The sequence below is a fragment of the Narcine bancroftii genome, chromosome 14 (assembly GCF_036971445.1).
Source record: "Narcine bancroftii isolate sNarBan1 chromosome 14, sNarBan1.hap1, whole genome shotgun sequence".
Lineage (NCBI taxonomy): Eukaryota > Metazoa > Chordata > Chondrichthyes > Torpediniformes > Narcinidae > Narcine > Narcine bancroftii.
Window position 1 is genome coordinate 18,431,236 of NC_091482.1, and position 13,363 is coordinate 18,444,598.

General features: G+C 38.6%; 1 protein-coding gene across 2 annotated transcripts in view; it reads left to right on the forward strand.

The window, feature by feature from the left end:
- Positions 1–8,691, forward strand: part of aifm4 (apoptosis inducing factor mitochondria associated 4) — a 51,375-nt gene extending 42,684 nt beyond the window's left edge. The window contains exons 17-20 of one of the 2 annotated variants that reach the window (XM_069910742.1): positions 2,312–2,387; positions 2,502–2,606; positions 4,421–4,499; positions 8,517–8,691. In XM_069910742.1, the coding sequence (XP_069766843.1) occupies positions 2,312–2,387; positions 2,502–2,606; positions 4,421–4,454 (215 nt within the window). In that variant the 3' untranslated portion in view covers positions 4,455–4,499; positions 8,517–8,691. Of the gene's footprint in view, positions 1–2,311; positions 2,388–2,501; positions 2,607–4,420; positions 4,550–8,516 lie in introns of those variants that run through there. The other variant, XM_069910741.1, reaches the window with a different exon arrangement.
- Positions 8,692–13,363: the final 4,672 nt, after the last annotated feature.

A 13,363-nucleotide genomic window follows, 5' to 3' on the forward strand; every position in this document is an offset into this window, starting at 1 on the left:
GGCTCTGCGGTCTTCTTCAAAGGAGGTTGCTGCCCGCCAAACTGTGAGGTGCCAAGATGCACGGTTTGAGGCGTTATCAGCCCACTGGCGGTGGTCAATGTGGCAGGCACCAAGAGATTTCTTTAGGCAGTCCTTGTACCTTTTCTTTGGTGCACCTCTGTCACGGTGGCCAGTGGAGAGTTCGCTATATAACACGATCTTGGGAAGGCGATGGTCCTCCATTCTGGAGACGTGACCCATCCAGCGCAGCTGGATCTTCAGCAGCGTGGACTCGATGCTGTCGACCTCTGCCATCTCGAGTACTTCGACGTTAGGGATGTAAGCGCTCCAATGGATGTTGAGGATGGAGCGGAGACAACGCTGGTGGAAGCGTTCTAGGAGCCGTAGGTGGTGCCGGTAGAGGACCCATGATTTGGAGCCGAACAGGAGTGTGGGTATGACAACGGCTCTGTATACGCTTATCTTTGTGAGGTTTTTCAGTTGGTTGTTTTTCCAGACTCTTTTGTGTAGTCTTCCAAAGGCGCTATTTGCCTTGGCGAGTCTGTTGTCTATCTCATTGTCGATCCTTGCATCTGATGAAATGGTGCAGCCGAGATAGGTAAACTGGTTGACCGTTTTGAGTTTTGTGTGCCCGATGGAGATGTGGGGGGGCTGGTAGTCATGGTGGGGAGCTTGCTGATGGAGGACCTCAGTTTTCTTCAGGCTGACTTCCAGGCCAAACATTTTGGCAGTTTCCGCAAAGCAGGATGTCAAGCGCTGAAGAGCTGGCTCTGAATGGGCAACTAAAGCGGCATCGTCTGCAAAGAGTAGTTCACGGACAAGTTTCTCTTGTGTCTTGGTGTGAGCTTGCAGGCGCCTCAGATTGAAGAGACTGCCATCTGTGCGGTACCGGATGTTAATCAACTACATATGGCAAAGTCAAAGTTGAAACCAAGTATAACTATCTCCCTAGATGCAGAAAAAGCATTTGATTGATTAAAATGGTCTTTCTTGTTTAAAACACTGGAAAAATTTAGTATAGGCAGAAAATTTATAAATTGGATAAGAACTCTTTATCATAAACCACAAGCCAAAATTATAACTAATAATCAGACATCAGTGGCTTTTCTTGTGAGTAGATGGGTGTCGTCTGTCCCTGGTGCTTTTTTAATCTTAGCTATCGAGCCATTGGCAGAGATTATAAAGGAGAGATCTGGACATTAAGGGCTTCAAAGTTGGACAAAAAGAACATAAAATTAAGTTATTTGCTGATGATGTGTCCGACCCAGCTGAATCTCTGATAAAATTACAAACAATATTAGAAAAATATGGACAGTTTATAAAATAAATATGGACAAGAATGAGATAATGCCATTGAAGAATTTTGATTATGAAAGATATCAAAAAGGTAGTAGATTTAAATGGAAGTTAGAGGGAATCAAATAATGATATAATAATTGACAGAACTTTTAAAATTAATTACACTCCTTTTAGAAAAAAATAAAGATTTACAGAAATGGAAAGACCTACCAATTACTTTAGTGAGAAGAGTAAATTGTACTAAAATGAAGGTGATGCCAAGATTACAGTATCTTTTTCAATTGTTGCCTATTGCACCACCTAAAAAAAAATCATTAAATGATTGAATAATTGCAAAAGGCAATTCCTATGGAATAACAAAGTGCTGAGAATTTAATACGAAAAGCTAACGTGGAACTATAAACTGGGAGGACTTAGGCTTCCAGATTTTAAGAAATACTATTTATCAGCATGTAGAAAAAAAACTAGTTAGTTGTAAATTTCCTACTCTGCTGTATGTACGATGTGGAACTCTAGTCAAAAAGTACCACCCCTAGACTGCTGTGTTGAAGTGACCAACCTGTGTCACGTTCCCTGGATCACTTGATCTCTATTGCCCAATCAGCTTTGAGATGGTTACCAATTTCCTGATATGCACATTTTTCTTGGTTTGTTAATGTGTAGATTAATTGATTAATTTGGTCTTGATCATTGCTGCACTTAGATCTTCGTTTAAACTATTAATGCCAATGTAATCCCATCTAAAATGCAGATCAGCATGCTCTTTTGTGCTCCAAAGTTGTGAATCTTTGGATTTCTCCAGTCAGGTGAAGAAGCTTAATCTTATTCATAGCTGAAAGGGATGGGTTCTTGATCTACTTATTTTTGAATCAAGGGGTTTGAGAAATAGGCAGCGAATGGAATTAATCCCGAATTCAAACAGCCAAGGTTTCTAATCAGTTTAGCGTCCGCACCAGCAACTCCAAAACAAACGTATTTAATTCTCCTTTCCATAACTGTTTTGTTTTGACAGGATATGGAGTGGGCTATGAAGAAGTCATAATTCAAGGCAATCTTGATGAAATAATGTTTGTAGCATTCTATATCAAGTAAGTATTTACTGAAAACCAATTTAAAAAGGAAAGTACTCACTGTTAATATATATTTCAAAAAGCTGAAATTGTAAAGCATTACAATTAACAATATTTTGTTTCCATATTTAGAGCAGGTCAGGTTATTGCAGTTTGCAGTCTAAACTACGATCCTGTGGTTTCTCAAGCAGCTGAAGTTCTGGCCTCAGGAAAGACAATATCGAAGGAAGAAGCTCGGTATGTCTTTGAATATGAGATTTTGATAATTCTTTTGTTATCTTCTGGAAATAGATTTTTTTAAAATAAATAAATAACTTCTGTCCTTTTTCTAAAGTATTGATAGTCTTTAGCTGTTCATTTTCCACATAATACCTCCATAGAGGGTTAACTGTAAAGGCATATTGGAGTATTAATGTTAAATTTGGATTTCATGTCTTGCAATATTCCCTTAGTAGAACATGAAAATTCTGTACATTGATCATCATAATTTCAGGTTACATCGGACAAAGGTCCAAACTTTGTGGAGAAATATCAACAATCCCCCACCCCATGCATCACCCAGCAAAACTGTCAACAACTTTGGAATTCCCATATGAAAAGATTTTGAAATTGTACGAGGTGAAATTGGTAATTGTGCCAACTAGGTTTTGGCTCAGTAAATGAACATGCAAGAAAATCAGAGCACGAGTAGTCCATTAAACTTGGCCCCTGCTCCACCATAGAATATAATCTTGGCTGATCTATGCTAGCTTCAACTTCTCTTCTTTGCCACTTTCCTAGACCCCTCTGTTCCTCCTCCACTTTAACTCAAACTAATGATTCAGTGTCCACCAACCACCAGGGTAGAAAATTCCATAAATTCACATCCCTTCAAGAAAAAAAAATATTCAGGCAACCTCCGTTTAAATGACCAGCTCCGCATCCTGTAGTCATGTCCCCTAGTTTTATACTCTCCAACTGGTGGAAACTTACCAACAACTACCCCTTCAAGCCCCTTGAAGATCATAAATGTTTAAATATTGTCAACCTCATTCTTCTAAACTTCAAAGATTGCTAACTGTGCCACCCCAATAGTACAGTTATGTTTCGTGATTAGCGATTGGAGTTCAAATCCGGCACTGTCTGCAAGGAGTTTGTACATTCTTCCTGTGACTCTGTGGGTTTTCTCCCACCCTTCAAAATGTACTGCAAGTGCAGGTCAATTGGGCAGCATGAGTCAAAAGGACCTGTTACTGTGCTCCATGTCTAAATTTATCATTTAAATTTATTTATTTATTCCCAATTTAGTCTTAGTAAGACATCTCTTCCATTCAATTTCTCATGACCAAATGTAACAATTTTTGACGGAGTTTCACTTAAACAACTTGCGACAGCAGAGCCTTAATACAGGGGCATTTTCCTCGCCCATTTCCTTCATTCCTATTCCTCTCCAACCCAAAATATCTGCCAAAAAGATTTTTAATTATTCAAATTTGTACAAATAATTTTGCATTTGATTCAAGTTTTGAAGTCTTATTTGAACAGTTTTCAATAGATTGTATTCATTTTCAAATGTTTCTGATGTTAGAAATGCTCAGAAGTATTCAATGTGCTTGACACCTTTGACAACCAGAGCAAGTGCCTTACCCAACTGTCAATGTTTTCTTTTTGCACCTTTTACATGCAGAGTTTATTAGTATCTCAGTTTGAAATAAATAATTGAACACTGACCTCAGGTTAAATAAAGTTCAGACTGTTTTTTCAACAAAAAAAAAATCTGCACCAATCTCATTGAGTGTTCTACTGATGTGAATTTCACATGCACAAGAGGAATATCTTGCTCCTTTACTTATAAAACTTTGCCTAATTTCACTTTATCTTGTTTCAGCTCTTTGTCAGATTTTTTTAATTGTAGCCAGAAATGGTAATTGTTAATGTGTGGACTTGAAGTTTAAATCGTGGGTAAAATATCAATATGCTCTGCCATCCTAATTCTTGTTTGTTGTCTTACAATTATGATAATGCAGTTTAAAGTTCATTTGAGTGAAATAATTATTATAACTTTTCAACAGCTCTGAGGATATGCCATGGGTTAAAAAGATCTGATCGGTTTCTTCACCCTTCAAGCAAAAAAAAGAAACATTTGAAAATGTGAGAAAAGTTTTCAAAAACGTAACTGATTAAATGTTTTACTAACTTTACCATATATTTTCTATTAATTGAGATGACACAAACTAATTTAAGATCTACAATTAATTTCTAGCAACTTATTGACCTCCATTATTTCTCTTTTGTCCTAATTAATAATAGAATTATCACAATAAATGTGTTTCATAGGCATTGTTAATTTTTACTTTGATGAATGGCTGTGACACAGCTGTTGGGAATTTGAATGCATAATTAACCCTTTGGTTGGCAATGCAGGTCAGGATTTTGAGCATGATGTTGCAATGAACTGAATTGGAGGTATAATGGAGGAAATCTTTGATCCATATTGATTTGGAAAATATGCACTCTAACTATATTTGATGCAATCAGATCTTCTGGATAGGTTTTAAAACTAGGAAGTGATATATTGTGCACTGTCAACCCACCCGTTTTCAGTGTTTTTAATTTAAATAAAAACTAATCATTTACAGACACCAAAAAGCATTATTACCCTTTTTTCTATGTTTGTTCTGTGTGGACAACTCATTTAGATGTTTGTTGATTTTTTTTTGTTAGCTCTTCAAAACTTAAAAATCTTAATTCTCACACCTTGTTCAAAATAATTTTCCCACTTTGTTTCAAGAAAATGCACATTTTACAAAGTCTACCAAGTAGTTCTCTGCCAGTTGGGTGAATCTTGGATGCATTTTGATGGAGCAATTCGATTTACAAATTTTACCTGAATTTAAATTTACCTATTTAAAATTAGAACATTTGAAATAGTTTTATTAAGCATGCAGATGTATATATACACCACATTCAGGCTGTATTTAGTACTTGTTACATTGGTGCAACTGGTGCCTTTTGGAAAGCTTGTTATGCCAGTGACACAAATATCAACTTCAAAGAAAATGGGCCAGTGACCATTCTTCTCAAGCAAAATATTTCAGTAACAATTCGGTCTGGAGCAGTAGTTCTCAACTTTCCCATTCCATTCACATACCATCTTAAACAATCCCTTACTAATCACAGAGCACCTCTGGCACAGGGATTACTTCAAGTGGTAGGTGAGTGGGGCAAAAAAAATTTGAAAACCATTCGTATAGAACAAGTGGGAGTTAAGGCACAAGGAAGATACTGGATGATATATCCTCTCATGGGGTTTTCCAAGAGAAGAAGGAATAGTTTCATTTAGGATGGAGATGTGGAACTATTTCTGTGGCTTGTAAATCTTTAGAATTCTCTAGGCCAGGAACTGTGGAGTTGGAATCAAAACTATTTATTCAAGACAAAGCTTGACAGGGAGTTAAATGCCCTGTCAGTCTCAGCTGAAAAGTGAGATTGAGGCCATGTTTGGACCAGCCACATTCATATTTAAATGGTGGAACAGGGTTGGGGGACCAATTAGACTACCCTACTCCACTCTATTTAAATGTGAGTTAACAAGGTCTTCATTTTCACGATCCTCTCAATATATGGAAGACTTTCAGGCTACAAGAGAACCTTAGACTGATGCATATTGTGAATAGACATTTCAAGCTTTGTAAAGTTCCAAACAAAGCCTCAATGAAAGAGTTGGGAGAAGAAATGTAAACAAATGTCGAATGGAATTCCATGGAAACAAATTGCCAGGACCCGATCAGTGGAAATAGTGTTTGGACTTGAGTTTGTGAGTCATGTGCCATTATTCTAAGGGTGAATAGAATTTTGCACATTGCAGGTGAAAACAAAAATAAATGTTTTGAAGCAAGTAAACAAATATAAAAGTTCACAAACAAGAATTGAAAAGTGAAAAGGTGATAACCAAAGAAACGCTATTCATTCACTGTTCATGACGGATCAGTATAACATGTGGTGCAGTAATGCTGAATCAATACCCAAGCAGAACTTGTTGTATTTTTTCGTGTGAAACGGAGTGAGGAAGAAAATGCAGTACAACTCTGAATATCCAAAATGGTCAGGGCCTATTTCAGATAAATGTCTTTTTTTTTTGCCCAGGAGCCAGAGGTCCCCTGCTGCTGCCGCTGGGGTCTGAGGTCCTTGGTCAGTTCAGCTCCGGAAAAAAATTCAGATTAAATGAGGATTTTGGATAATCAGAGTTGACCGTAATGGTTCCAATCATCCAGGGCCAAAATCTCCTGACAGCAACAACTGATTAAAGCATAGCAAAAGAAAGTATATTCAGAAATAGAGTTCAAAAGTAAAGGCCTCTCTCTTAAGATGGATAATTTGGGTAATCAGCATCAAAGGACCCCCTTCACCCTGGTCACAATCTCCTCTCTCTCTCTCACCCCCTCCTCCTTTCAGGCAGAAGGTACAAAACTCTGAAGTTCAACACCTCTAGATTTTTTTTTTAAATTCCAACAACTATAATGCTCTTTAAACTCTCTGTACTACCTGAACCCGAACCAGAAAAGACTCTGGGACCACCAAAAATCTGTCTGCATTATTGGAATATCATTGCGATTATTGATTTATAGTTATCTCTTTTTCTATCTTGGAATATTGTGGTAATTTAATCCATACCATTGTAGTTGATGTGTCTTGCATATCTGTATGGTTGCAGCAACAAAGAATTTTGGTGCATCTGTATCTTGTGTACATGACAAATTCTCTATCACATACACAAAGTATCATAATGATGTCCCCTTACTTTGATTGAAGAAAAATATTGGCATGGACACTGGGAATGAAATTAATCTTTTGATCTGTGCAAATGTGAGAACAAACAGGCTATCGTTTAGCATTTTATCTCAAAGAGCATTCATGATAGTGTAGCACTCCCTCATTACATACTAGAGCATCACCTGAGATTTATGGCTGAAAATTTCTTCAGTGGCACGGCAGTCCCATTGGTTTCTCACTTAAGCTACCATTTCAATCATAACTGATGATTTAAAAAAACTGTTAGTTGCAGGTAAAATCATACTTTTGATATTTTCTCAAGCAGGGGAGTGTAATTTGCAAATTGTTAGTCACAAGACATTCTAACCTGCTTGAGAAAGCCCACTCTACTGGAATGTTTTTCCACCCACTCTTTTAAAAAAAAAGCAAAATTAAAGAACTAAAATCGAACTAAACTAAAATAGAAACTATAACAGGAAAAAATCCACACAAATCGACTGACACTGTGGCATGTTACTTGTTGTTTTCCCAACTGTCAACTATTGGTTCACCTTCATAAACAAGCAAATAGTCCTGAATACTTGAGATTCAGACAAACCTCCCACTCTACATCATTTCTTCCTGCTTGTTCAGCACATCCATCTTATAATAATTTCAGTTAATACTTTTGACTAGTTGAATTTAAGTCACAAGGTTCTCAGTTCAATTGACACTCCAGTGATTTCTCCACATCAATCCAGGATGATAGATCAGTGTATTACTTAGGGAGTGTAGCACCTTTGGAGTGCCATCTTTCAAATGCATTCAAATATTCACAGATATTGTGAAAAATAAGGAAGTTAAATCTGTGTTCTGGCCATTCTTTTAATCCCTCAATCCACTGTAGCCAAAAAAAATTAAGTTATTATTTGTATAGTGCAGATGTCATAGTTTCTACTTTACGAGAGTGACTACAGTTCAAGTGCTTGCCTTGCTTTGGGACATTGTGAAATTGATGTACATAGGTTAAAAATCAATTATTCAAGACTTTTACAGAGGTGGGGGGGGGGGTGAACATCACTTTTTTTGCAAATTATCCGATTTCTCCAGTCAAATTCATTTTCTACTTACAATCTCCAAATTAATTACAAAAAGAAATGCTAGAAGAACTCAGCAGGTCTTGGGGCATCCAAAGGAGAAAAAGATATTACTGACGTTTTGGCAACCAGCCCTCTCCTCTTAAATATAATGTTTGGGGGCTTCTTTCTAAAGGAAAGATATAAACTAAGCTTTTTAAAATTGAATAGCCACTATATAATACGATTTGACAGGAAATATTTAGCAAAACTAAGAGAAATGGATTGAAAACAGGTTTGAAGCAGCAAAATTAAAGGCTTTTGCATCCTGGCAGAGCAGATGAACATCAACGATGTGATGCAGAGCACCTCAGTAAGAGGAGGAAGATGTTAAAGATGCTGAAGTTGCAATCAACTTCAAGGCTTTGAATATTGAAATCCACCACAATCAACATCACAAAATCAATGATGAGTTTGTTTTCCCAATTCTGATGCTCAAAAATATTTATTAAGCCTTAGTTATTTGTGTTTGTAAGCAATTAAACCCATGATGACGTCATCTAATATAATTACGTACTCAAGTACAATCTTGTTTTCTCTATTTCAACAACTTGTATGCAAGAGCTTGTGCAGGAATTAGCAAGAAGTTTTACAGGACTAATTATCAAACAAATTGAATTCTATCCTATGTAAAGGGATATCAGATGACTAAAAGGTAGATATTGTAGAGCATCCTAAAGGTGAAAAAGAGGCAGAAAGATTAATAAAGCACAGAAACAGTCCCTCCACCCTCTGTATCCAAACCAATCAACAACCACCAATTTTATTTCAACCCATCACTCACCAACTCACAAGTGTAATTTACATGACTAAATAACCTGAATTTTCAGGATATTGGACGGAAACTGGGGCACCCTCAGGAGAATGGGCAAAAACCACACAATCAGCACCTGAGCTGAGAATTAACACAAGTTTCCTAAATTGTAAGGCAGCAGCTCCACTCACTCTGCCACTGTTGAAGGAGAGTGGGGAGTAGGATTTGGGAATGCCAGATTTGAAGAGCAACTGTAAAAATTGTTAGTATAATTATTGCATAACTGTGGTCATGAGAATGCTTAATACATTTGTGCTAGTTGTTAAGCTCCCCAGTGGCAATTGAGAGATGCATAAACGAATGGGTTAAGTTGAACACAAAGTTTATTAACAAACTAACAGAATTAACCCAATAAACTTAACACCTGAACACAAGCCTTAATGGTAATTCTATATGAACAGCAGATTATTATACAGCGCAAGTTTGGGGGGTGGGGGGGAGGGGGGTGGAACACACACCATGACAGAATACCCTCAAAAATTCAGTAATTTCCAAAACAAAACCCCCAAGTCAGTCAAGAAGAAACAGCTCACAGATCTGGTGTCCAGGCTTGGGATTATTGGTTTCCTTGTCCACTGATCTTTCGGTTTGAGGCTGTATCCAGATGACTGTGGTCCCTTTAAACTCACAATATGAAACTTGCTTTAAGTTTCAAAGGTGGGAACAACCACCTTTCCTTCCTTCACTCAGGAATTTTCACAGCGACCTAGTCACCACACAAGGTTCATGCCTCTGAAGCCCTCCTTAGCATTACCAAGTGACCTTTTCTCTCTCAAGTCCTTTGGACACCCTGGCTTGAGTGGTCCTGAGACTCTGGTCACACAAAGTCCTCCTCTTCAAAGGGGATGGGAGAGGCACTGGCCAGTCCCATACAAACTTTAGGTATCAGGACAACAGTTCTGGCTCCATGGACAAAGCAACTCAAGTGTCTGGCTTGCTGAAGCTGTCAGGTGAACACTCACAGTCAGATCGACTGACTGATTGCAGTCCAATCCACTGACTAACTCTGGCCTTTTTAAACTGCCTAGTGCTTGCCTCCAGCTCTCCCCATTGGTGGGGAGAGGTTAATAGTGGCAGGCTCACTCTCCTGCGAACCCAGACTTCTAGTGTGTTGTTCCTGTGGTTTGACAGCTATCAAAGTTCCCTAGCAGTAGCCCCAGCACTATTACAGCTTCTAGAAGCTGTCAAATCCCCACAGTAGATTCAGTCCTGTCTTCAGTCAAAAATAAAGTTGTTCAAGGTACATAACAGTGACTATTCACCCTTTATACCCTAATGTAGTTAGGCCAATGTTAAAATATAACTTTAAAATCTTTCATGAGATAAAATTATTAAAATGAAGTACTGCTTATTCAATTGGAATATTACACTGTTACTCTTGTTAATGTTATTGCCTACTATCAACTACAACAGGTATAATTTATCATAATACCCAAGGAACCATATTATCTTATTTAAGTGTGGAGCGATTATTGCTGACTACACCAGAACAACCATTTGTCCTTTGAATAAAAGCAATGACAAGATTAATCAAAGCAAGTCAGGAAAGCAAAATATTTGCATGCTCTACACATACATTCTACATGAAGCCAGGCCAGAATGAATATCTTTGATAAGTAATCCACCCATGCACTTTCAGCTACACCTTTATTTAAAAAAATAAATCCTATTTAGATATTCTTTTGGATTTTGAATGATCCTTTAAAAAAAAAAGTGACCCATATGTTTAAAGTGCATACGTCAAGTTAATATTATTGTCACCTGATTGAACATAAACAACCTGACTGGTGATATGGCTGCATGTACTGGCTGGCCCGCCTTCCGGGGGGTCTCCCTACTTTAGCTCCTCCCTTGATCCTTCCCATGTGACCCCTGGCCATAAAGGTCGAGTCCCCTCTCCTTCCCGCTCATTTTCCTAGCCAAGACCAGGGCCAGCAGTCTCGTGCTTAATAAAGCCTATTGTTCTCTGCAGTCTTCTGTCTGCATCATTATTGGGCTACCAATAGCACCCAACACTGACAAAACAGTACAACTCCAGACCATAGAAGGTCAAATCTGCCCTGGGGCAGGTGATTCACCCAGATCAAACCTGCACAATTCCAGGCCTCGTGGTGCTCAGAGATACCATCTTCTATGTGCAGGATAGGTGGGGTAGACACCTGCTTGATCAGTTTAGACCGGAAGGCTTGACCAGATATTGCACAAGTACATAATGGATGTACTCTTCAAAGGAGCTTTGGAGAGGGAATATAGAAGTGAATCAAACTGTTCTATACTGACATCCATAGTGTAGTCCATTCAACAGGTGGAAAAAATAGCTTCCTCATCAAATCTGGAGTCAGGCAGGGTCAACTGGTGTCTCCAGTCTTATTTGTATGCTGCATGGAGCCCTTTGCTGAATCCATCAGGAAGGTAGATGGCATAAGAGAAGTGGAGGCACTTGGGTCATGGCATCTCTGTAGATGGATGATGTCACCATCTTCTGTTTGGAAACATGATCAATCTGCAGACATAAGTATCTGCAGCCAATTTGAATCCACAAACCCAATTATCCTGGCAGATCCATCATGTCCACATGCTCCTGCTCCACCAAATTGGTCTCTGCTTATCTTGACTGTTTTGTTCCCCGGTCCAGTCCCTCCCCACCTACATCCAAGACATTTCACACACTCTCCATCACGACAACAACTTCCAGTTCCCTGAACTCCTATTACCTCCTGTTTACCATGGACATTCAATCCCTATGCACCTCCATCCCCCATACTGAAGGCCTCAAAGCCCTCCATTTCTTTCTGGAAATTAGAACCAACCAGTCCCTCTCCACCACCACCCTCCTCTGGCTGGCAGAATGTCCTCACCCTCAATAACCTCCTTTGACTTCCCACTTCTCCAGGTTAAAGGGGTAGCCATGGGGTACCCGTATGGGCCCCAGCTATGCTGCCTTTTTGTTGGCTACATGGCCATATCCACTACATCAATGACTACTTTGATGCTACCTCATGTACCCATGAGGAGCTCATCAACTTCATCCACTTTGCTACCAACTTTGACCCCAACCACAAATTCACTTGGATCCATCTCTCGCAACACTCTCCCTTTCCTCAATATCACTGCATCCAAACTTGAGGCAGCTACTGTGTAAGAACTACTTCTGATGTTTCCCTTAAACTTTCCTCCACTAAGCTTAAACAGGCATCCTCTGTTGTTGTCATGCTGGGAAAAGGCTCCACTCTATCCATTGTTTCTCATAATCCTGTACATCTTTATTAAGTTACCTCTCATCCTCTCTTGCTCCAAACAGAAAAGCCCTTGCTTGTTCAACCTTCCTTCACTAGGCAGGAAAAAAAATGTGGCATTATTCTTTGAAGACAATGCTGATAATTGCCCCAACTTCTCAGTTCTAGTACCATCTTTGTAAGTGTTATTTTGGTATTCTTCAGTATTTCTTTTCGTATTAGAGAAGAAATGATGCAATCTTCTGATCGTGACCAAATAGTGTCCCATAGAAGTCCAGCAATCATTTGATAAATCCAATTTGACAAATTCCCAACCAGTTTACCTGACAGTCAAGTCTCGTCACATTCTCCAATTCAGCACAAAAACCCCATTTACCATTCGGTTTCCAATTTATCACAGTGCATTCTATCCTTCTCCTACCCCAGTTTAAAACATCCTTTCTCAGTTCTGACAAAAATACAGAGGCAATATTCTTGGTTTTCCAAAGATACTACCGATTTGCTGAATATTTCCAGCATTCAGTTTTTGTTTCAGAATTGCATCATTTTTATTTTTGCTTTCAGACACTTTTTTTTTCATGATTTGCTCACTTGAAACCCTGGGGGTTTTTTTTGCTGTAATACCATATGGAGGTTCTTATTTTCCCAAAGTGTAGGTGGTGTTCCTGACAAAAGGAATCACTTCAGTTTCATTGTCAAATTCATTCAATGTTCAACCATTTTAAAGATTTTTTTTTTCAGAATATGGCCACTGCAGGCAAGGCCAGTATATATTGATCTGCATTAATTGGTGGTTTTGAATAATTTTCTGCGATCACTGCAGCCCTCTTGCTCTTTGATGGGTAGAATTTCAGATTTAAAACCAGTGGTGTTGAAGGATCAGCAATACATTTACAAGTCAGATCATCTGTGACTTCTTGGATAGCCTGCAGGTGGTGGTGTTTCCATGTGCATGAAGCCCTTGCATTTGCTTCTTACAGGAAGTCGGGCAGAGTTTACAAACGGAATTTAATAATGATGCCATCATCAGCAAGGAATTCCTACTTCTGTGCTTGCAAAGGAAGATTAGTCATTGAT